At 39.3% G+C, this 25,209-nt stretch overlaps 1 protein-coding gene across 1 annotated transcript in view; it reads right to left on the bottom strand.

The window, feature by feature from the left end:
- LOC119732930 overlaps nt 1-25,209 on the bottom strand; it is a 212,078-nt gene that overhangs the window by 154,775 nt on the left and 32,094 nt on the right. Inside the window, exons 23-36 of the mRNA XM_038206513.1 lie at nt 23,710-23,967; nt 19,827-19,992; nt 19,062-19,240; nt 17,920-18,058; nt 15,737-15,946; nt 13,181-13,247; nt 11,938-12,101; nt 11,391-11,518; nt 9,836-9,977; nt 9,035-9,265; nt 8,145-8,345; nt 6,929-7,078; nt 3,787-3,999; nt 1,070-1,276 (exon numbers count right to left, since the gene is read on the bottom strand). Coding sequence (XP_038062441.1) covers nt 1,070-1,276; nt 3,787-3,999; nt 6,929-7,078; nt 8,145-8,345; nt 9,035-9,265; nt 9,836-9,977; nt 11,391-11,518; nt 11,938-12,101; nt 13,181-13,247; nt 15,737-15,946; nt 17,920-18,058; nt 19,062-19,240; nt 19,827-19,992; nt 23,710-23,967 — 2,455 coding nt within the window. The remainder of the gene's footprint in view (nt 1-1,069; nt 1,277-3,786; nt 4,000-6,928; nt 7,079-8,144; nt 8,346-9,034; nt 9,266-9,835; nt 9,978-11,390; nt 11,519-11,937; nt 12,102-13,180; nt 13,248-15,736; nt 15,947-17,919; nt 18,059-19,061; nt 19,241-19,826; nt 19,993-23,709; nt 23,968-25,209) is intronic.

The following is a 25,209-nucleotide window of genomic DNA, read 5'->3' as shown; positions in this document are numbered from 1 at the left end:
TTCTGCCGGATTATTTTAGACAGACTTTTCTCTATTTTTGTTCTATTGCAATTTACAGCTAGATTTTCTCAAGACGCCAATGCTGCTGGTGTCATTAAAATAAGTAATAAGACTGTGCACAGGGAAGGCATCTTGCAGCCAACTCATTTAAGCCAATAAGGGACACATGGTGGGTGTGTACTAGTTTGTGCGCACGCATGGTACATGCAACAATGGGCTCCGCGCAAAAATACACCCTCAGCAGTAAGAAAGGGAGAGTTATGAAGACCACTGGGAGGGACTTTTGAACGTACTGCAGACAACACCTGACGCTTACACGAAGACACTGTTGCTTTGTGCACATTTTAGAGTAAACTTAATCATGCATAACCCTACTTCACGCTATATGTTTGCACACCTGTACGCACGTGGTTTGTCCCATCCACGGGGCTCTCGAAAGTGGTAAAAAAAAGCACCCCCTCTTGTTCGTGCACAGAGCCCATAGATGCCAACACATCTGTAGTAGGTGTACATGAAACATAGGAGCACCCGACCGCCAGCACATGACAATGGCCCTAACGCATCCATGCACAAATACCCCCTCAACGGTTACAAAGAGAGAGTTGAGAGGGGCCATTGACAATCACAATGGGAGAGACACTTGTACACATCAGCACCATGTATAAACCCACCACTCACACGAAGATCAGACACCCATGTGTGTTTTGCCATTCTCCGAGGACCTGATCCTTTCCTTCTTTTGTTCCCTTTTGTTTGTACTTTTTAATTTTTTCTAGATAGCTCCCATAAGATTTGTACACAAAATAATTCTCCCTAGGACTAGTCTTCGGGGCTCATTGAAATCGCACACACCCCATTACCCCAAGTCCTCATTCTGATTGGACAACCAACCCACTGCAAGTTTTTGTAAATTATTTATGCGTACTTCATGCACTTATGAGTACACACGTGGTGTATCCACTCTCCTAAGCAGTCAAAGAGGCTCCATCTACTGTTCATACATGTTGTCCAGTGAGGGGTGGTTGTACCGGTACATGTCAAATTTAAAGCAGTTTAGAAGCATTATTACCTGGAAGTGTGAAGGTAAAATTCTCATTGCAGAGTGGTACTGGCACCCGCGTTTTCTTGAGAATATCAATAGAGGGCGTGTTACAGTCTGAGTCTGGGAGACACAGGGACAGTGCTAGGTCCAACACAAACACCTTGTCCTCGGTCAGCTTGTCAATGGTGTAGATAAGAGTCAAGGCTTTGCCAATCTTCAGCTCTTCCTGGGTACCTGGTAAAAAATATTAAACAGTTCATCTTTCCTACCAAAATATTAAATAAAGCGGGCCTCAGGTCGACGTGTGATTTGCTTGCGCCACGATGGAAACCCTCAGCATCAAAAGTCATAGTCAGGTCACAAAACTGACCAACTGCGTCATTAGAATCATGAGACAAGCGCCTTCTGAATACAGCATAATAATAACCACATTCATGTCACCAACGACGCAACGATAATCCACAATAAAATTAAATGAACCGAAAGCACACATAACGTCATAACTTCACACAAGTTGACGGCGATTAATTCCCGCCTGTTGGGAACACATTCCTTCGCGACGCACAAGTTGAATTTTGTCTACTCTGCGACCGTTGATTTTTTTAAACGCTGACTGATGCCAATCGTCTTAATATCGTAACAGTTACACTCATATTGGTGACTGAAATGTTCCCGACGATTGTAGCGCAGGCGCAGCTTGACCCTGTCATCGCAAGGTAGACCTGAGGGCAGCTTTACAGATTCTGCTTACAAGTGACTAGTTGAAGTTTGTTTAGGAATTGCATGTGTGTGTGTGTATGCATTACATTCACTGTGTGGGCTTCCGAAGAAAAGAGGTCCACATAAACCAGGTAGAGGCGACGTTGTGTGGACTTGGGCAAGTCCACACAATGTTTCCCCATTTCAGGTAAACAGGTTTAGAGGCATTTTGGGGATAGGTTTATCAGTGGCAGAGTAAAGAGAAACACTAAAGGGAATCATAGGGGGAAAAAATGTGTTGAAAGAGTTTTTACAGTTTGAGAAAAACATTTTTTTTTTTTTTCCCACTGGATTTTCCTTACTACACGAAAGCAATGGAATGTCCACACTTGGTATGTAACGTAAACATGGGTGTGTGATCTGATACACCGTGCCCTCTGGAGACGTGCACACAATAGGGAACAAAAGATTGTATACGTCTCCAAAGGGCAATTTCTATAAACGTCTCCACAAGATTTTCACGAAATAGATATATGGATTTTACTCAAAAACTAGGAATTTCCAAGGTGGGTTGATCTGTCGCAAATGGAATAGTTTTAAAAAAGGGATATTAAGTCTAAATTTCAGCCAAGGAAATTAATTCTGGTTAGAATAAGAGCTTTTTGAAACTTCACTTTCAAACTCGAATAGTTTACTACACGAGAACAAAGAAATGTCTCCACAAGAATACAAATTTCTGTATGTGTGCATGTACAACCACTGCCTTGTGGGGTACCGGAACAATGGGAGGTACCCCACGAGGAATGCCCACCGACTTGCGGGGTACCGTTTTGGTACCGCACAAGTTTTTCACAAAATAAATATATAGATTTTACTCAAAAACTAGGAATTTCCAAGGTGGGTTGATTTGTCGCAAATGGAAGAGTTTTAGAAAAGGGATATTAAGTCCGAATTTTAGCCCAAGAAATTAACTATGGTTAAAATAAGAACATTTTGGCATTAGTGTGCGACATTGCAAAATTTGTGTACACGAGAACAAAGGAAGTACCCCACTTCTATGCCTATGTAAGCGTGTGTGCGTGTACAACCACTGCCTTGTGGGGGGTACCGGAACAATGGGAGGTACCCCACAAGGAATGCCCACCGACTTGCGGGGTACCGTTTAAAGTTTTTCACAAAATAGATATATGGATTTTGCTCAAAAACTAGGAATTTCCAAGGTGGGTTGATGTGTCGCAAATGGAAGAGTTTTAGAAAAGGGATATTAAGTCCGAATTTCAGCCCAGGAAATTAATGCTGGTTAATATAAGAACATTTTGACATTAGTGTGCGACATTGCAAAATTTTAGTACACGGGAACAAAGGAAGTACCCCACTTCTATGCCTGTGTGGGTGTCTGGGTGACTACAAATTTGTATCCTTGTGGAGACACACACACAATAGGGAACAAAACATTGTAAAGGTCTCCACAGGGCAATTTCTATAGATGAATAGGTCTCCACAAGGTTTTCACGAAATAGATATATGGGTTTTACTCAAAAACTAGGAATTTCCAAGGTGGGTTGATCTGTCGCAAATGAAAGAGTTTTAGAAAAGGGATATTAAGCCCAAATTTCAGCCAAGGAAACTAATTCTGGTTAAAATAAGAGCATTTTGAAACTTCACTTTCAAAATTGAACACTTTACTACACGAGAACAAAGGAATGTCTCCACAAGGATACAAATTTGAGAATGTGTGGGTGTGTGTGTGTGTAAATTTGTCACATTAAACAATGGCTTCAGAGTTGTGATGAGTATTTGTACAATTGAGAGATCTGTCAATACATTTACAAGGTGTTTCTTTTTCAGATTTTTAAAGTGTATTCATCATAACTGTGTCTTAAAATAGAGTCAAGAGAAGATTTGAGGGAAATGTAAAGCACTCTGAAATCAAACATTTTGCACTACAGTATAGCTTCATAGTGGCCAACAATGGGTAAGAATTTCAAAGTTCAAATTCAAGCTGAATTTACATACACATACTGGAATGTATTACAGGCACTCACCCCAATGGTAGTCAAATATGGTGAATGTCAAGGACCACTTTCCCAATCCCATGGACAGCGTGAACTCACAGGGGTCTAGAACCAGCCACATGTTGACTGATAATACAGTGATTTCTAGATCCAGTTCAGTGCAGCATCGTATGCCCAGGCAGCGGTCTGAAAACTCACAAGTCACTCCACTGGGTAGTGGTGGTAGGCTCACATCGGTGCATACTGGACAGCAGACAAATAATTAACAAAGATTGAGCAATGAGCCAAAAGGAATTAAAAAACATGAAATAAAGAAGGCATTGTTGTAAATCTAAACAAGTCAGGTGTGTTTACAAACACAAATGCCCCGCAACCATGACTGTTCCCATGACATATAAACACCACTCTTTTAACATCAACTTACATGTAGCTTGGTCACATGGAACGTTCATTGACAGCATTAGTGTTTCCTGTAGGTTTTATATGAATTAATCCCTATGATCTCAGAATATATACAAGATTTCTATTGTTTTACCCACTGTGACCTTGACCGTTGACTTTTCGACCCCCAATGCAATAGGCTTCTTCAGATTACCAAGAACAATCCACAAACAAAATTTGAAGTTCACATGTAAAGTATTTTTCAAGTTATCGCGCTGACAAATTTCTTTTGTTTTAGCCACTGTGACATTGACCCTTCGGCCCCAAATGCAATAGGCTTCTTAGGATTGCCAAGGACAATCCACAAACCAAATTTGAAGTTCACATATATGTAAAGTATTTCTCAAGTTATCGCGCTGACAAAATTTCTATTGTTTTAGCCACTGTGACCTTGACCCTTAACCTTTCGGCCCCAAATACGATATAGTCAGGTGGCTTAGATCTAATTTTCGTCAAGATCGTGACCGACTGGTCCAAAGCACAAAACTTGGCAGATAGATTCTTATAGCCCTAGAGAAGATATTTAGAAGGGGTGACACCTGAAATTCTTTTGGGAAGGGTGCCTAATTTGCATAATCGTTAATCCTGTCGTGTATTATATTTATTCCCATATTTGGGTATATTTCTATTTTTTTTATTTTTTTGAAATTTGTATTTTGGGGATTCTACTTACATATCTTTACTTAAATGACATTTTCCAAAGCATATAAGTGACTGAATAATTATGAGGACATAGTAACGATCCAAAATGGCTACTATTATGCCCTAAAATTGCGCGCATTTACCTTGTCTTCAGATATCATCAATTAGTCTTGCCAAACATCAGCATTGATGAACTTCAAATTCACCAAGTAGCTTACTGGTACAATTACCCTATTAAAACCTTATGCAAAATCATGTGAACAATGATAACATTGTGATATTTAGCCCAGAAAACAAAAACTGGGAAAAAACGAGGTGTCCATAAATTAGGCTAACAAGTAGGTGAAGGGTTGCCTAACCTACATGGGAGACTGGAACAAGTTCAAGGAAATTCCCAAAATTATTGTTGAGAAAACGTTTTGGCCAAGACAAAATTATTGTAAACAACAATGATCTCTTATTTGGGGGGATTTCGTTGAACTTGTTCAAGTCCCCACGTTACCCTTCCCGTACTAGCCCCAATTTACGGACACCACATTTTCTCCCCTTTTTTGGTCTTTTGGGCTAAACATCAAGATGTTATCAATTTTCACATGATTTCCCACTTATTTTTGTTAGGGTAACTATGCCAGTAAGTAACTTTGTGAATTTGAAGCTCATCAATACTCACGTTTGGCGAGACTAGTTGATGATATCTGAGGAAAAGGTAAATGCGCGTAACTTTAGGGTAAAATAGTAGCAATTTTGGTTCTGTACTATGTCCTCCTAATTATTCAGTCACTTATATGTTTTACAAAATGTTATTGAAGTAAGAATATGCAAGTAGAATCACCAAAATACACTTTTCAAAAAAATTAAAAAATAAAAATATACCCAAATATGGGAATAAATATATTACACGGCAGGGATTAGCGATTTATGCAAATTAGGCACCCTTCCCAAAAGAATTTCAGGTGTCACCCCTTCTAAATATCTTCTCTAGGGCTATAAGAATCTATCTGCCAAGTTTGGTGCTTTGGACCAGTCGGTCACGATTCCGACCATATGCCACCTGACTAATAGGCTTCTTATGATTACCAAGAACAATACACAAACCAAATTTGAAGTTCATATGTTAAGTATTTCTCAAGTTATCGCGCTGACAAGATTTATCCGGACATGATAATATATATGTAAATTCTAAAGTGCCTGTTTATCAGAAATTTGATTTTCAGCCAATATGTTATTCAATTTCAGCTAATATTACAGTTTATTTTGAATATGATGGCTTAAAATCAACTCTGATCATTACTGCTTATCGAAAACCTATCTGTCAACATTAGCTGCAATATTGGCTGAGAAATTGGCTAAAAATCAAATTTCTGATAAATCGGCACTTTAGAATTTACATAATTACCTGCCAAGGACACACATTGTTACTTCCTGAATGGTCTTTTGATGATACCTGACCCTCAAAACATGGGTTTAGACAACTAACTAGTGTAGTTATGTGCAATATTGGCCGAGATTTTGGCTGAAAATCAAATTTCTGATAAATTGGCACTTAAGAATTTACATATTTACCTGCCAGTGACACACATAGTTACTTCGTGAATGGTCTTCTAATGATTCTTGACCCTCAAAACATGGGTTTAGACACCTTACTTGTGTAGTTATGGCCGAGATATACATGTACCAAAAACATGATTTTCCGGTATTAGCGGCACTGATTTACATATTCCTTTGCCAAAAAAACATGTAGTCACTTCCAGAATAGTTTTATTGTGATCTCTGACCTTGAAAACATGGGTTTAGACACCTAATTCGTTCAGTTATCTGCAATATTAGCTAAGATATAGTGAAAAATAGATTCTTTCGGTAATGGTGGCACTAATTTGCATAAAAACAATACGTGGGACTTTAAAAAAAAATTTAACATAGCAAATCGTTTTCTACGCATTTTTTTCTGATCTAGAGACGTTGATTAGAAGGTGATTTCCGAGGGTGCACGATACCCCCTTCTTCCTACCCAACTGTAAGGGTTAGTCTCCTATTTTAATGGGGGGTTTTTAGTCAAAAACAAACATTTTTGGTGGAGACCAATCCTCACCTTCCTCATCAGGTCCTATCAGTGCTGATGTGTCACATGGTCCATCATTAATCTTATCTCTAAGCCCAATGAACTCCAGGAGAATATTGACAGCTTGCTGCCCAGCACTCGGGCCAACTTGATTTATAAACTCCCTCAAGGTGTTCCCTCCTGTGGACAAAAAGTAAGGTTTGTAGGGCATCAGAACCACAGTACTGAGGAAATGACATTTATTAGGCAAAGCTACGACCTCGTGCACAAAGAGATTTAGGAAGGGTTTCAATGCATGCCATTGCCGATTGCTGCCGTATGTCTGGTGCAATCAGGAAACAATTAATGATGCACATTAAGCACCATATGCATGAAAACCAGTGTCATGCAGTGTCTCCCACAGATAGCTCCATTTTGAAGTGCCATCTACTATTCATGCATGGATCAAATACATGTATAGGGCATATAAAAGTAATGTTCTGGACTTTGTCATTACTTCTAAGATACTAATAACACCACATGTATATAGCACCTGAACCATTAATATACACACTCTTAGTCATAGAAAAAGTGAAATTAATTTTTAAATGATACATTAAAATTTACCTGTATAAAATGGTAATTGAGAAAATATATTTGATCAACTTAGTCAAGTGAGGCACATAAATATTGTAAAAAAATATCTCAAATTGTTTCAATCATTCAGGAAGCATTTTTCACCCTGCCTTTTAAATAAGATACTCTTGTCTGGAGTTCAGGAAAGCATCATACATCCTTTTATTCATGAACGCTCCTGCTCCTGAGGAATACTTGCTGTCATTACTACAAAGAATCCAATTAAACTCTGTAGTACATGAGAAAATGCAAATGACTCCACAAGGATACAAATTCCAGCATGTGTGCACCATATGCACGTAAACCAGTGTGCACACGCAGAACGTGTCTCCCACAGATAGCTCTCATTTTGATTTGCCATAGTATTTATGCATGGAGGGCATATAAAAGTAATGTTCAGGACTTCTTTTTAATACCACTAACATGACTAAGATACTAATAATACCACATTTACATATCACCTTAAGGATTAATAAAACAGACACTCTGTCTTGTCTGGAGTTGCAATTTTCAATGACCCTGCAATATCTACTGATTCAGGAAAGCATCATGAAGCCTTCTGTTCATGAACACTCATGAGGAATTATTGCTGTCATCATTACAAAGAATCAAATGAAACTCTTATTCCTACCTGGAAGGGAGAATGAGAAGTTGGAATTGCAGAATGGAATGGGAACTCTGTAGTCCTGGATGATGTCCACATTAAAGACGCAATCATCAGCGCTCTTACAGATAGATGCTCCAAAGTCAATCTCAAACACCTTCTCCGCGTCCAGTTTGTTGATGGAGTATTTCAGGGCGATGGGACCAATGGTTTGCTGTTCTGGTTTTCCTGTGTGGATTAATGGACTTCATTTGTGAAATACTGATTACTGAAATGTGACCTGACTTCAAACTGAATCATGAATTACCTGAGCTACTTTTGGGGTAAAACGTTAAACTGACTATACTGCCAAGCTTTTTAACCACATACGTGTAAGGGTTGTATGTATTTTAATACTTATCTTAAAAGATATGGAACTAAGTGATATATCAAATGCAGAGCTAGTTATGCATTTTTTACTGCAAGTGGAAATTGTCCTTAAGACTTATGTTTCGAGACTTGGTCACAACTGGATGTCACAATAGGCAGCATGCCCTGAGAAAAAAAGGGGCGAGATATCAATAGGATTCTGGGACATGCAGTGTGTGTGTATGAGTATGTACACACCGGCAATTGTGCACTAGGGACAAGGGTTAGGGCACAAACAACACGTCCGTGATGGACCAAAAGTCCACGATTGAAATTCGTGTACAAAACCAATGAGAGCTGTTGCTAAAAAGTTAGTGTACAAACAAAGGAATGAGGATAAGGTACAATAGGGGGTTCACGATTGCCGGTTTTTACAAAGATGAGTGTGTGTGTGGTGACGCAACGTTCTTTTGTTACTGTCTGAGGAATTGCTTGCGGTTGCGCATGGGAAATTTGGGACATATTTTCTGTAATACATGTAGAATTGTGAATAAAATGACCCAAATCACCCCATTCATAGCTCAGCAGCAACTTCTTGTACTGCAAGTGCTGAAAGGCGACGTAGAATGTGAAATCACAGGCATCTATCTCCACAAAGGCTTTGAAGGAGCGGCGGAATTGCCAGTCCTCAAGGTTGAGTTGCAGACAGCAGTCCAGACGGAGGCAGTTCTCACTCAGGGAGCAGTAGGCCACTTTTGCCAGCTCTGGGGAGAACTCCGGCAACGTGAAGAACTGACACGCTGTACAGATCAGACAAGATTTTACAATAAAGTCCAATTTTGTCTTTAGACTTTATAGGGTCAATTTCAAAATGGCTGCTAAGCATGAGATCCTTGTCATTTGATTGGTGGAACTTACATCACGTGACATTCATTATTGCTCCCATTCACCCTGGGGCTCAAACAATCCCATTCGCCCATGGTGAATGGGATTTACTATTCAACAGTAAGGATCATCCTTGTTCCATGGCGCGGTATTTGTGTGCAAATGCATGGTAAGATCTGCATTTCTGTGGATTGCTGACCCTCTCCTTCTCAGGCCTATTAGAGTACTGAAAACAAATTATTTAAGTTTCACTCCATTCCCTTAGCCTTTATTTAATGCTTCATACACAAACAGCATCTGGTGTTTCTTAACAACTGATTTTGATACCTTTCTGAATGATGCAAAAGACCAAACCACTTGGCTATGGCTTCCAATTAAAACATAATCCTATTGTAGCGGCTGAAGCCATTTCCCATAGACCCTTGTACAACTGCAGCTGTAGCCACAAGATTTGTATGTAGCCTTCCTTGAGTTATTCTACTTACTTCTATCATCCTGCGATAGCCTGGCTTCCATCTCCATCCTCGTTCCTGTGGTTGCAAGTTGCCTCTCCTCCAGTGTGGCTATCAGCTGCATCTTACTCAAACTGGTGGGCGTTGGGCATGGCTCTTTACCATCCAATAATTCCTTAGGAGGGATAATGATGGGTGTAACTTGTATAACTTGCAACAATAAAAGGTTAATCTGAATTATTTAATGTAAAGACATTGATCAAGCAGGGGAGACTTCACACGCACTATCATTGGACAAATCTTTCTTGTGGTTTATTCAATGATGCCGCCAAAGAAACTGAAATAACAAGAGACTCCAAACAGACTGATATGAAATCACTTTGATTTTTAAACAGACCTCAACAGACTGTGCAGACAGTATACAATCATTGTCTGCTTTAATGTTGTGAATATTGATTTTTACACACTGGGATGTAAATGAGGCCTGAGGCGAAATATGTTTCAGAGGTGGTACAAAACCTACGGACTATATCACAACAGACAACAATTGTATACTGTCTGCAGAGTCTGTTGAAGCCTACTGGAAACCCAATGACATTAATTGCATATCAGTTTCTTTGGACTCCTGTTTTAGCTATCATTGTTTTAACATCACATTTGATAACTGTTTTGAGCCTTTGAGGAGAATACCTATAAAGTCCTCATTTGTTAAGACGGAACTTCTTCCTTTTGACATCCCTGTGCATTTCATGTCTCAGTGCAATGCTATAGTCATTGATATGCACATCTGCATTACAGTGGGCGGGCCGTCACCATGTTTTAGGAAAGGTTTTTATTGTTAGGCAAATTAGGACCGAGTTATGGGGACTTTTTGCTGTCCCCGCAGTTCAGTGTTGACACAGGCATGTCCTAGGGTACATTGCCTTCCTTGTGCACTGGGAGCTTTCTAGCAGTGTACTGGTGTACAACAAAAAAATATCAAAGTCATTGTGAACATACGTTACATGAACTTCTGATATATCCGGTACCAGTCTGGGCTCTGGAGTGCTCTGAAACGTGCAAAACTAAATCAGGACCACTTTACTTACAGTTTAGCCAGCAAATTTCTCCAAAAATTCCACTGGAGCAAAGAAAATGTCCCAGTATTTCACCAACCAAGTTTGCAGACTGAATTCAATTTTTAAAGGAGACTTTTCTTCAATATTTTGCACATGAGAGGGAAGTCAAGTGATTTCAAAATGGGGCTAAATACTAGACTGGTACATGTCCAACCATGGTCCAACTATCTGAAAAGACTGTTCTCTTCATTCAGTGTCAATAGTCGGGTGGCTTGACAATGGAGAAATGTGTAGTAAATTGAGACTAGTGCCCGCTTCATGCCACATTTCTTAAATTCTTTTGGCATGGTTGATTGATGCAGTACTGAAGCTGTGTTTGACTGGTTGTTTTAGGTGCCAGTCTAGTTTCTTGTTTTGCATGTTTTCAATACCTTAAGTTTTGGGACTCTCATACACAGTATTGAGAGTCCCAAATTTTCAGACTAATCCGGTACATGAATCTAACAGTCATTATTAAAGTCTGACCTTACCCTTGGTATGCCAAGCTCTTCCAGGACAAACTTCCATGTAGCCTCAGTGCCTGCCTTCAGTAGCTCCTCACCCGTCTCCTTGAGTAGTTTCTTCAAGGCAGCGCGAGAGAAATACTCCTCCAGATCAACTAAAATTGAATATGAAGTTTATTGTTTTGGTTTTGGGATTTTTTTTTTTATTTTAAATGGGTTTTGGTTTTGGTTTTTTGCAGCATCTATCAGTTGCTAGTATCTTTATTCCTACTTTTTGATAATTGAGAAAGATTCTGGAGGGACAGACAAATCAGACTTCCTTTAGGAATTCCCAAATTAATGTATAGTATTTCGAATATGAATTTATATTTGTACGAACATGTTGCTTCTTTTCTTTGTTCAGAATCAGTACCTTCAATTTATATAATTTTCAGCATTTTTATGATTATGCCTGCATCAACAATAAACATACCAGGCCCCTGAAATTCTCACTGCTATATGTACTGTTAGAATTATAACAATGATGGTTTGATTGTAACAATATTGTACAGTTATAATTTTCCCTCATGCTTACTGTTTGGCCACGTGATGGTTCCATCGGGATGGCAGACAGGTAGAGCAATAGCAGAATCCTTCAACACTTGGATAAATGGCAAACAATCTGCATCACCAGTCGTTGGGCAGAAACCAACAGACATGCTGACCAGTAGCCGAGTCCTGCTCTTCTCAATGCGGTACCTGTGGGGAATATTAAAGGGCCGGATTAGATCAGAATACAAAATGGACATTAGTGATAATTTGGGTGATTCACAATCATGACAATGCAGTGCGCATGCGCCACCAAGAGTTTGCCACGGAGAGTTCAATTTTCCCAGTGCATTGTGGGAGATGGTCGACGAATTCGCAGCGCGGTACATTTCAAATTGTTAGTTTTTCTGGTCAGTAGTTTTGTATGCTTCGAGTATATGTTTGCCGTTTTCCTTTCTTTTTATCAATATGTTTTTTGTATCGCAGCAGAACGCTATAGCCCAATCTGTAACAAATAAGCTCAAGTTGTCTACTGACACTCATTCAAATGGGCCGTGTTTTGTCGACCATACTTGAAAAATGGACCCTCCATGGTAAACTCTTGGCGGCGCACTGCATTGTGAATCGCCCGAACTGTCAGTAATGTCCATTTTGTATCCTAATCTGATCTGGCCCTATCCGGATCTAATCTGTACATGGGTACCCCCTCAGAGGTTACAAGGGGAGAGTTGGATGTGACCAATGGCAGGGACATTGGAATGCACACTGACAATGCGTGATACTCATGCAAAGATGCTGTAGGTTTGTGCACATTCAGGAAAATTAGTTGTGCACACTCTACGCCATACATACGCGAACCAGTATGCACACTTGATGTGTCCCCCCACTGGAGCTCTGGAAAGAGGTCACAAAGCCCCATCAATTGTTCATGCACAAATTCCAAAGTACATGTATGTGTACTTTGTCTTTCTGTATATTTAAACTAAGTTATACAAAGTTCTCAAATTCGAAATGTCTGAGTTCTTTCAGTCAGGTCTCAAGTTGAACAACGAAATTTATTGGAGCTAGGCAGAGCTTAAATCTATGGGTTTAAACCTTAGGGCTTCTGACACCTACAAAAACATTGACAATTTCGGGAATTACCAACATATGGCTGAAGGACTCAGTTGATAGATTGCCAGAACGGTAATCCGGAGGGTGCAGGTTCAATTGAACCCCTGTCTGCTCCACACAATTTCTTTGTTCAACTTTAAAACTTTAAAATTAGAATTTTAAAAAGATTAAAATACCTAAGATGCAGCTCCATATCATCAAAAAATGGAATGTCAAAGGGCACTGGCACGTCCCATTCTTTGCCTGGGCAGAAAACAACAGTGTTTGTTAATAACTCTCTCTCAAAGCAAGATTAATTCCAAAATCAGCCTTTTCACATCCTTCTTAATCTTAAAAATCTAATTTTTCAAATTTCTAATGTATAACTAGAGATTCACATTTGTTGAGTTACAAACGCGGGGTGATCGGCCAGAAAACCATTTCATAGGACATCGCCCAGTTGTGAATATTATTATTACAGAACAGTAAAAGGACCATGAAATTCAGCCTTTCCTGTAAAACCATTCGATCTAATTTGAAGAAAAAAAATGTCTTTTGGGGTATGATAACTTTCAGTATATTTTATGTAAATGCACACGTTATTTTTGGTTTGAAGTCGTCAGCTTGTAAAGTGTGCAAACTGAATACTGATTTAGCTCTGACGGAATAAATGCTCATCATGAGGTGGGCAAAAACTTCTGAAAATATGGAAATTATAATGAATGTTTAAGTATAAGTAAAAACAACAACTAACTTCCGGTCTGATGACGTCACAGCATTTTGAAGCCCATGATCAACATTGTACTGGGTATCATTATTTTGTGGTACGACCATAGTCATTAGACACGGTTCAAAATGGCGGATTTGAATTCTAAAGAAAACAGAAAACTGATCATTTTCAAATTCTCCCCAAAATAACTTCCGGTCTGATGACATCATGATTCTGAAACCTTGCAAAGTCACTTGCGGTTATCCAAAGAATGTCTAGGAGCAATTTGAGAAAAAAAACTAGAACGGCGAAGCCGTCATGGCTCACTGTGAAAGGCGGGAAGGGAGGCTGAAGGTAGGGTTAGGGATGGGCATGATGGAAGGGGATCAGGATTCAGGATGATGTGCCAACATGGCCAATGTAAAGGGGTCCAGTTTTTAAATGCCAACAAAAAAAGTCTACAAATGACCTTATATATAAATGTGTACATGGAATAGCCGTCACCGCATTATGGGAAAGTTTTCCATTGTTACTATAATTAGGACCTAGTTGTGGGCCACAAACAAAGGACAGGTACCCCACAAGTGGTTCGTGGTAAGCAGGGACGCTCAGACAGACAGACGGACGGAAATTGATATTACATATGCTCGCATCTGCTTCGCAGCTCGCCAAAAATGATAAATGAATTTTAAATTCATGCAAGTTCAACTTTATTTGATGTGCCGCTAGAGGGCATACTTTCAGATAATGACATCATCATGCCTTTTTGTGTTAGCATGGTTAGGCATACGTCACTAACACCTCAATAATTTGTCTGTCTGTAGTAAAGTGCTTTTGTTGTCAAGTTATATATCCATTTTTAATTGCACCGGAAGTAAAGGTTAAATGGCTTTGTGCCCAGGAATCCAAAATATTGCCTGAGGCAATGGCTAACTGACCACAAACGATTAGAACGGTACTCCATTCATTTGAAAAGTTATGGTTCAAAGTAAAATTTCGACCTCAATTTGCTTGTAATTTGATGACCGATGACTTAATGATGACATCAAAATTTCGGTCAAATCTTCGGACCAGTGTTCAAGTTCATACCAGGTTTTATCGTTTTCCCGTGAATCGTTTGGAAGAATTTAGGTTCGTTTTGATTTTGAGGCTTCTGTCCGTAAACTTTCAGGTATTCTCAGAAGTAAAAGTCAAGCAATTTCACTTACAGGACAACAAATTTTATCAATTGATGATCTATCTGATTATATACAAACATCATTGATTTTCTGTTCAAGAGTAATACATGAAAGAAGTTGGTAAGTTTTTCAATTAAAATCGCTTGTATTTTGTACCTGATGACTTCATCATGATGTCAGAGATAAATAATAATAATAATAATAAAAATGAACCGTTCTTATAAAGCGCATTTTACACGGGGTCCCAATGCGCTTAACAATTAACAGAGAAAACACTAACATTATTTATAATTTGCAGTGGACAGATGGGTTTTAAGATTAGCTTTGAAAGTGTCCAGGGTTGGGGCATCCTTGATGTGATTGGGTAGTTTGTTCCAGAGGCTGGGGGCTGCAGATGAAAATGCTCGCTGACCGTATGACCTTATCGATGTTGCGGAGCAGGCGAGCAGGGATTGTGAGCTTGATCGAGGATTTCTACGAGGTTCGTATTTATGGATTAATTGCTGGAGGTAACTAGGGGCGAGATGATGGAGACATTTATACGTTAGAAGGGTCTTGTAGATTATCCTCCTCTTGACTGGGAGCCAGTGTAGATTATAAGCAGAATAGGTGATATGGTTTGATGGGGCTTCGAGAGGGTGACTAGTCTTGCACATCTTTTGATTGGGATTATGTTGGTTCAAAGCTACAAGTTTATACCGTAAACCCTTTGAGAAGAAAAACCCATGGAGAATTATTGTCCGGAAAAGAAAAAGGAGGGAAAGAAACAAAGACTATTTATTTGAACAATTATTAAATGGTGATCGGGATGTGCCCAATCACCCAAAAATCAGGAGTTCGTAATTGTACAAAAGTAGTGGACTTACCAAATTCAACATCCAGGATTTGGATGGTGTAGTTCCAAGAGTTGACCCCGAGTACAAACTGAAACTCGCAAGGATCAAAGCGCATGAATGCCTTGAAGGCCAGAGATACCATGAAGAGTTTGACGTTCATACAGCACTCCACGCCCAGGCAACTTTTATCTATCCTACAGTAGACATTCTTGGGTAGGGAGACTTGTAGAAGGGGACAGCCTACAACAACAACAAAAATCGTCCCAGTTTAGTCCATAGTGCATGGTGTTGAATTTGCAACAAATTCCTCACACTTGCAAAGACACATCATTCATTAAAAAACTGCTGTAAACTGTAAAAGTAACAGCAATAACATGAAGGTGTACAAGAAGCCAAAGGACCCCACGCAGGTCAATTAACACAATTACAATCCTCAGGATGCTTGTATCACGAGAGTTACATGTTCTGAGATTTAATTTGCAGGAGGATATTTTAAAAGGGGCGGGGGGGGGGGGGGGGGGAGAAACAGCAGGACGTCTTTCATAACAGAAATACTTATGCATGTAATAATGTAGGTACTAGTACTGTGTACATGTACACATGAACAGTGTATATCTACTACATTCATTTCTGAAAGTTCACTGTTTATGCTAAATTCCCCCCTCCCCCCAAAGTGCCATCGAGCTTCATCCTTATTCAACAATAAAGAGGGCTGGTTCATACTAGGACTGAATGCATACCATAGCTGCCAACTATTCAAAATCCAAATTAGTAATCAACCCGAGCGGTCATTTTCAACTGCGCGTACATTAACAGTAAATCAGCTTTACCAATATCATGTATGGTATACATGTACACGTACCAGTACTTGTGCATACCCTTCTTAGCGCAATTAATCTGTAGAGAATTGTACATTGTAAGCCATAGGATATTTTGAGGGAAAGAAATATTTTTGTTTACTGTCTTTATTTGTTTGTTGAAGTCAAATAAATAATAACAATAATAACATGTGCGCATATTTTTCTGAGATGCGTGCTATCAATGTTGAGTTTCGAGTTTGTACGTTTTTACACACATATTAGCATGATTAGGGTTACCGTACAAGATCAATCAATCGATCAATCAAATCTTCAATTTTTCAAACACATACATGTACATATGATATTATTTAACATTTGAATTATTGTGTATGGATGGATGGAGGTCTCAAGAAGCATAAGCTTGTTGAGTGGAGACCCCCACTGTAATAAAGAACAATTACAATTACAATTACAATTACAATTACAATTACAAGTACAAGTACAATGGTGGGGGGGGGGGGGAGGTTCGGTACCATTATTTGAATAAGGGGCGCTGTTTAAATTCAACTTTTTGCACAGGCAAAATACCAGTACATGTATAATTTTTGGGGGGTGTCAGATCGGGGGGGGGGGGATGTTTCTCATATTTTTTATGAATTTCTATGAGAAAAATTAATTTTTGACAGAGCTGGTTTTTTATTTTTTTTTACATCCCCCAAACCCTCCTCTGGATTTGCACCTGAAGCCAAATTTGGAAAGTTGGCAGGTACATGTATGGCATACTCCTTCACAAATATATGACATCATGGCAAAAGATCGCAATTCACACTTGCAATGTTGAATACATGTAAAAGACATTCATTCACTTTGTGTGTACATCCGGGTAATTTTAAGCGAGATACGACCTTTTGGCAATGAAAACTCGCGTTTCACGTGCATGACGTCAGACGCTGTTTCAGGAGATTCGGCCTTGTTGCACCGACACGATGACAAAACTGTGGTAGGGTACATAACAACTTACATGCCGAAGTTATAAAGCTGGATAGATACTATACATTTTGAGAAGACACAGTTACCTTTGCATTTTTTTGGTCTCCGAAGTGGATCCAGTTTCAGATTTGTATTGCACAACAGGGACACTTGTTTTGAAACTACATTCAATGATATGTTGTTTTGAATGATACCATATCAGATGGAGTAAGTCTTTTCTTCACCAAGAGCATGGTTTCTCTCATCAAATCGGTAGGATTGTGTCAAACGTTTCTTTATGCCAAACTCATGCGCAATTTGCAGCAAAGGTTTTATGACAAAAAATTGCTTTCCACTTTCCAGCGGTATGAAAACCTTTCCAGAGCCATGTATAGCCTCAAGTACGACATACCTAAACCACACAGAAGAGCACCTTGTACTTACGATCTTCGGGTTGTTTGTATCGCTGGAGTAGAGTCTTCCTCTCTCCCTGTGAGCTGAGACCGCGTTGCTGGAGCTCAATCCTCAACATATCATTGGACAAAGACTCAGCTAGAATGCATGGCTTGTCACTCACTAGTTTCTGCAGGTTTACAACAGAGAAAGATTTTGGAATTCCATGTAATACATTGTGCTACTCTGTTAAACTATTCAACATACTTCCACTTCAAGACATGGAATTTGCTTAAGAGGAAAATTAAGCAGATCTATGTTTGACAAGTTCTAATCCTGGAACTATATTCCAGTTATCTTGGGAGTGTCTGGAATGATATAAAAATACATTGTTCTGTTAAAACACACAATTTTCAATGGCAATGACATTACCTATGTAACAAATCAGTCAATATTAGAATTCAGGTGCAGGCGAGGGTAATAATCAGTGTCCAGACTCCAACCAGTCTTAAACATAGTGTTTAATACTGGCCAAGAACATACTTATTCCCATTCATAAATACCTTTTCAGTCACAAAATAAAATCTCTTCCGTCCAAAAGTCAAAACATGTCAACAATTATAAATTGCCAACGATTTTGTTCAACAATTTTAATTCATGTTTTTCAAAACACCTTTCTAGCTATATTGTGGTACGTTCCTCTCGCGAGGAAGTCGTTAACAACTCCTTATATGAAGATTGAAGCGTGTGTCTCAAGTACTGCACTCCTGGCACAGAACACAGCTGTGCCGGTGCATTGTGAATTTAGGACTATGAAATACTGACTCACTGGCAGTATTGCACATGCCTATGTGAGGATTGTGAACGTTCAACCAATAAAACGGTAAAAGGCACTGGATTTCATAGAGTCCAAATTTCATGTGACACTGGATAAGTGTTGAAGACCAGCCAGTCGATCTTTATCAACCATTTAAAACCGGCCACGTGACAGGCTCTCGACCAATAAGGATGGGTAAACTGTCTAAGGTGTTTATGAATAAAAAAAATACCAAATTTACATTTTGGACAGATTTGCATTACAAGTCAGTGCATAACTGAACATTATATTTAAAAATTGTAAACTAATGATTTTTTTTAATTTTCTTAAATAATCCATATGAATACTGGTAAATGTTTAGGACATCCATACTCACAACAATGGTCTTGACAACTGCCAGTAAGTCATCTGCTGTTTTCTCCAGTCCAACCTTACGGGCAAATGCCAGAATGGAGCCAATCTTCAAGTTCCTCAGAGTGAAGTTCTTGAAAGGAGAACCTGAGCCAATTTTTGGCTCTGGAAGGCCAAGTATTTCCTGTGTCTGTTGTTTGTTGCCTTGAAAACAATAGTGAGAAGATTAAAAATAACAACAACCACAGAAATAATCATGTATTCATCAAACATACAATGGGATTTTATGTTGTTCACACACAAATGTAGTGCTACACAAAGGCATTAAGTATGCCAGGTCAATGGAGTATGTAAAAGATTTATGCACAATTATCTATTTCAAATAAAGCATCAGATACTAATTCACGAATTATCATTTTAATTTCAAAAATCAAAAACTTTCTGATACTGATAATTTTTCTTACATTTACATTTCAATGTCTATTGCCTAGGCAAATGTAGTGATCATAATAGTGTTTAAATATTCAGGCATGCATAGGAAGTTATAAAAAGAGGACATTTCAAACTTTACAAGACTTTATATAGTGCTTTTCAATATGTAACGGCAAAAGTGTGAATTGAAACATGAGGAAATCAGTTGATCCAAGGATAAACTGAATGCCTGATTGTTGTAAAGCACCTAACTGAAACAAGGAATACAAAGACATGCACAAATGGGACTTCAAGTTAGAAAGGACTTATTATAAATAGAATATAGCACAACTAAATCGCATGGTTGTTCTGTTTTTACCCAGAGACAGTGCTTCATCAAGGGAAGATGTTCGCTTTGGTGGTCTCTTGCTAGGGTCAGGTCTATCGGTGGTAGTGTCAGGGGGAGGTTGGCGTTCTGGGCTGGTGTCCAGTGTCTCTCCGTTATTATTGCGTCCCAGCAAAGTACCTGCCTTAACTGTCTTTCCCTGTGAAACAACATTCAAGTACAAGTTCATATGCAGTCTAATGAACATTTCCTGTAATCAACACAAACAACTACAGGACAAGTTCAGTCGAGGACAATTTGTTGAGTAGCGGTTGATTTGTAATACAACTTACACCTGCACATAAGCAACATGCAGATGTCTCAAGTTCAATAAATATCAAAACAACATCACAAAACGTCTTGGGTCTGACTCCCCGACTCCTCTGGGGGTCTATCTTAGAGCTAAGATAATTTAACTATGGTTAACCTATAGTTCTTGTTCAAACTTTGCTGTCAGAAAGCAGAACATGGCTGACTTGCCTGCTGGAAGTACAATCCAAATTAAGCCCTGCACACACCTTCCTGATTATACCAGTTTCCCGGATCATCTGACTATAGTACAGAGGTGTGCACAAAAAATGTAGACAGATCTGACCATGTACCGGGCGACTGGATGAAATCAAACATGTTTGATTTTGTCGCATGTGATTTTCCTGGATCTGATTTCACCAATGTTAACCTATCAGATTCGCGAAGGAAGTCACATGATTGTCATCAATGTGACTGGTCATCATGTGACTGGTCATCATGTGACTGATTGTTATACATGTGCGCTGGGCTTACTGTCTCATGGAAGTGTCTTGTTGCAATGAAGTTAATCTGTAAGGTATGTTGCGAGGAATTATTATAAGGGGCTTATTCCCCCTACACTGGGGGATTAATCTAGTCAAACATAACAGTAATCGCCATTCCAAGGCCCCCCTCCCCCTCCAAAAAAAAAACCCACAAGAACTAGACTTACATGTATGTTTGTGGGCAAACATACATGTAGGGCTGTTTCGACAACTTTTTTTTACATATGTGACATGTAAAATTTTTCAACCTGCCGCTATAGAGGGCGCTGTTTCACATCTTTTTCCACTTCAAAGTTACAAGGCACTTCCGGAAGGTTTGGACTGGAAGGGTCACGTGATTTAGTAAACATGAGATAAAATGAAGATCCTGGATTACTCAATCAATTCCCGCAAACATCAAGATCAAGTCTATCGTGATTGACTTTATATTGATTTTCAAAGATTAAATCTATTAATCTGTAATGTGACGTCACGTGACCCATGATGACGTCATCGTGACATCACTTCAATTTTCATCTATAACACATCCCGGTCTAGGTACCGGTACATACCAGCTTTAAACCCAATCGGACCTTTAGTTGTAGAAATAGGCATTCAAAATATGCACTTTAAATGTGACGTCAAGTGACTCATGATGACGGCATGATGACGTCAATGTTTGGCGCACATCTGTGGGTGGTGGTCTAAGTGTTTGTCAGGTAAAAAGGCAATCGGGATTAATTTTAGTGCCCAAAGTGCCGGGGAAAAAAAAAAAAAACATGTACAAATGTGATGGGCAAAAATGACAGAGCTATGTCTGTCCGATGAACAGAACACAGGCTTTTCCGCATTTTAAAAAATTCTTGTAAAAAAATGAATTAAAAGAAATAATGTCAAATTTTTGTATTAGAAGAAAATGTAAAAAGTTTATAAATTAATAAAACAATTAGGTGATGACGTCATCATGACGTCACTTCCAGATTTTGCATTCTAATAACAGTATCTACATACCCACCAAGTTTCAAGACAATCGGACTTACTCTTATATGTGTTTTGAAATTCGCATTTTTGATGACATCATCGCAACGTCACACATTTTACAAAACTTTTGTGCACATACCTATAACCAAACAAACCTAATACAAAAATAATTTTAAATTTAGCATGTTGGGTTCGAGAGATGGGGTGATAATCTTAATAACTTCAAAAATCGATATAAAATCACACGATGACTTCATGATGACGTCACCTCAATTTTTACCTATTACACATCCCAGTCTACCTACAAACCAAGTTTCATCCCAATCTCAGTTCCGTAGATATAGGGTCTTAAAGTTTGCACATTTAATATGAGGTCACGTGACCCATGACACGCATGATGACATAATTATGACGTCACTCTTCATGACACAAACTCACTATGGGGTCTTTACATAGGTTAGGTTCCATTAGAATACAAGTTTGTTTAAGGTCCAAAATGCCCCGGTTAAAAATGGGTACAAAGTCTATGGAACTTGGGGTGGAACTAGAAGAAAAATTAAAAAAAACATTAAAAAAAATCAGAACAAAAATAATGCTTTTCGCTTTTAAGCTGAAAAGCCAAGGGGAAAAAAAGAGAAAAAAAAGGCTGTTTCGGCATGTTGCCAATAATATGTACAAAAACACAAAAGCCCGGCTAAGATGAATTGCCATTCTTTACTAATATGACTGCAGAGAGTATGCACTGCACTGTCCTACAATAAGGGATAACATTATAATTATACACACAAAACAAATATTCATCAAAGAAAAGTGCAAGTTATACTGGGTAAACTGTTTCAAAAGATTTAACCATAATGGCCTTGAACTTTGACCTATGAGGCTTAAAATCAACAGGGTTTTAAAGGACAGCAAGACCAACCCACATACCACGTTTGAAGCTGATATGCCAAGTTCTTCTCAAGTTATGGTGGGAAAACTGATTGCTTGCACGCTCACACACAGGTTTGTTTATGGTGTAAATCAAGGACCTTCATCAGTCTCAATTCAAGTCACAAGCTATTCAAATAAACTGCAACAAAGGCATTCCTTTGCCATCGTTCGTGCCTTGTTATTGTGGCTAGTCTTGTGCTGGTCTTGTGTCTGGTCTTGTGATGGTCTCGACTACAACACTGGTTTACACTCTTTATTGCAAAAGCTCCCATGAAGTTTTGTACGCGTTTTCTAATCAATGTCGTCCTTGATTTGACTGGTCCTCATTACTCGATGATGCTTCACGTGTGACTCCTCGATTTACACCATAAACACGCACTAGTTAACACCTTCAATCGTGGACCCCCTATTGTCCCTCTTTTGTTTATCCCATAAGTTTTGTACACACACCTCAAAAGTGGACCTTCGGTCAATCGTGGACCCCATTATCCTCTATTGTTTAAGGTCCATGATTCACAAAAGGACAAGGTAAATGCAGTATGCCTCTTCGGCAAAAACAAGAAATGCTTGAATACGTTACTAGTTTTTCATGGATTTCTGAATAAATAAAGCTCTGTCCAGATGGTGAAGTCCCTAAATTTTCACAGAATCCCCACTAAAGGTAGATTATAAGGCCACTCAGCAAGTTACAGACTGTTGAAAATGTTGACGCAGGATGAACCCACAGCAAAGAGGTACATGTATTTGGATGATTTGGGGTTAAAGGTCATAGTGTTGGAGTACTGTGGCCTCGAGGTTAAGGGAACTGATTCGTGGTCTGCGTGTAAAGCTGAAGGTTGTGGGTTCGAGTCCTGGCGGGGTCATGGTGCGTGTGCCCTTGGGCAAGGCACTTTGTCACTCATTGCTTCTCTCCACCCAGGAGTAAATGGGTACCTGTGAGGGCAGAGATGGTTATTGTGATTGAATTAGCGTCCTTGCGCCTAACAGGCTGCATCGAGCTGTATACTCCCCAGGGAGCTGAGATGGTATTTGGAATATTTTATGTGCCCAATAAGCCGGGTAATAATGAGGTAGCGCCTTGAGCACCAGTCCTGGTGGATACGTGCGCTTTATAAATATCCACTATTATTATTATTATTATTAGTGTTATTATTGATAATGTATTAGATTAGAGTGTTATTACAAGGACCTACCATCCACACCACCTTATAATCATCACAGACTTGAGTCCATTTTGGTAGCACCAGCGGCCTCTTGGCAAGGTAGTTACTAGGGTCCACAAAGCCCTCCTTAGCAGCTATATCAGAAGTTAAAGGATCATCATCCAGGATATCGTCTAGTATGGTTACCAGGCGGTTAGGTTTAGAGTTCTTCATGGACACGTGGATGTAGTTGGGTGGTGTGCAGGTTGTAGACCTGCCGACTGTACCCATGACGGTACCAGCTATCACCTTGTGGATGGACAGATTATAGACCAGAATGAACAGATTACAGAGAGATCATAAACAAAATGTGTGGCTATTCACCACAAAATGAGTTTAATGTTGGATTAGTGAGATACAGTAAACTCCGGCTAAGTCGGCACTCTCGGGATCTACTGTAAGTCGTCATTTTGCCGACTTACATGAATGGCCTTTTTGCACACATGACTCATTGCACTAATTGGCTTTGATTTACCCTGGTTTATCTCCTTAATGCTTGAGTTGAATCCAGCAAATTAATCCTTGGATTTTATCATCACGTTTGGGATATTGATAGTGGAGACCATGTGTACAAAATAGTAATACATGTACATGTACGTGCACAGTTACAAAGTAAATGTATGTATACATGTATACTGGTTTGGTAAAAAAAAAAAAAAACAAACAAACAAATAAAATAACATCCTATTGTTTTAATCCTGGCCTTTGTCTTATGGGGTCCAAACTTATTCATTTTCTATAAGTTATACTAGCAAGCTACCATCATTGTATCAAGGTATACAATCCAGATGGATATCGCTGTGGAACCAAATGCACACGCACACAGGCACACACACGCACAGTCGTGTTTTACTATACCCTGAGGACAACCTATTGTGTTTCCCTTTGTCCCTCTAATATAACACTTTCCCATAGACTAACCACATAACCGTACGATCGAGGACCGGTTTTAACAATATAGGCACCATCGTCAGAGGATCAAAGGCCCCTTTGTGCTCCTTTTGTTGTCTGTCCTCGAGCGTAATACAATACAATACAAGAGCACATACGCACGCACCCTCACACAACCCATACATAGTACTGCAATAGGCATAAATGCACGCACCCTCGCACAACCCATACATAGTACTGCAATAGGCATAAATGCACACACCCTCGCACAACCCATACATAGTACTGCAATAGGCATAAATGCACACACCCTCGCACAACCCATACATAGTACTGCAATAGGCATAAATGCACGCACCCTCGCACAACCCATACATAGTACTGCAATAGGCATAAATGCACGCACCCTCGCACAACCCATACATAGTACTGCAATAGGCATAAATGCACGCACGCACCCACACACACACACACACAGACGGACAAGGCGGAAACAGTACCCCTTCGGCTTTGCCGGCAGGGCATACAAAATCAATGGAAATGCTTAACAGACAATCGGGACTTTAGTCAGACGGCTGACTTGAGCGATTTGACGAGTTG

This window comes from Patiria miniata, unplaced genomic scaffold (assembly GCF_015706575.1).
Source record: "Patiria miniata isolate m_02_andy unplaced genomic scaffold, ASM1570657v1 HiC_scaffold_1, whole genome shotgun sequence".
Lineage (NCBI taxonomy): Eukaryota > Metazoa > Echinodermata > Asteroidea > Valvatida > Asterinidae > Patiria > Patiria miniata.
The sequence above is the reverse complement of the archived record's forward strand: the minus strand, read 5'-3'. Positions and strand labels throughout refer to the sequence as shown.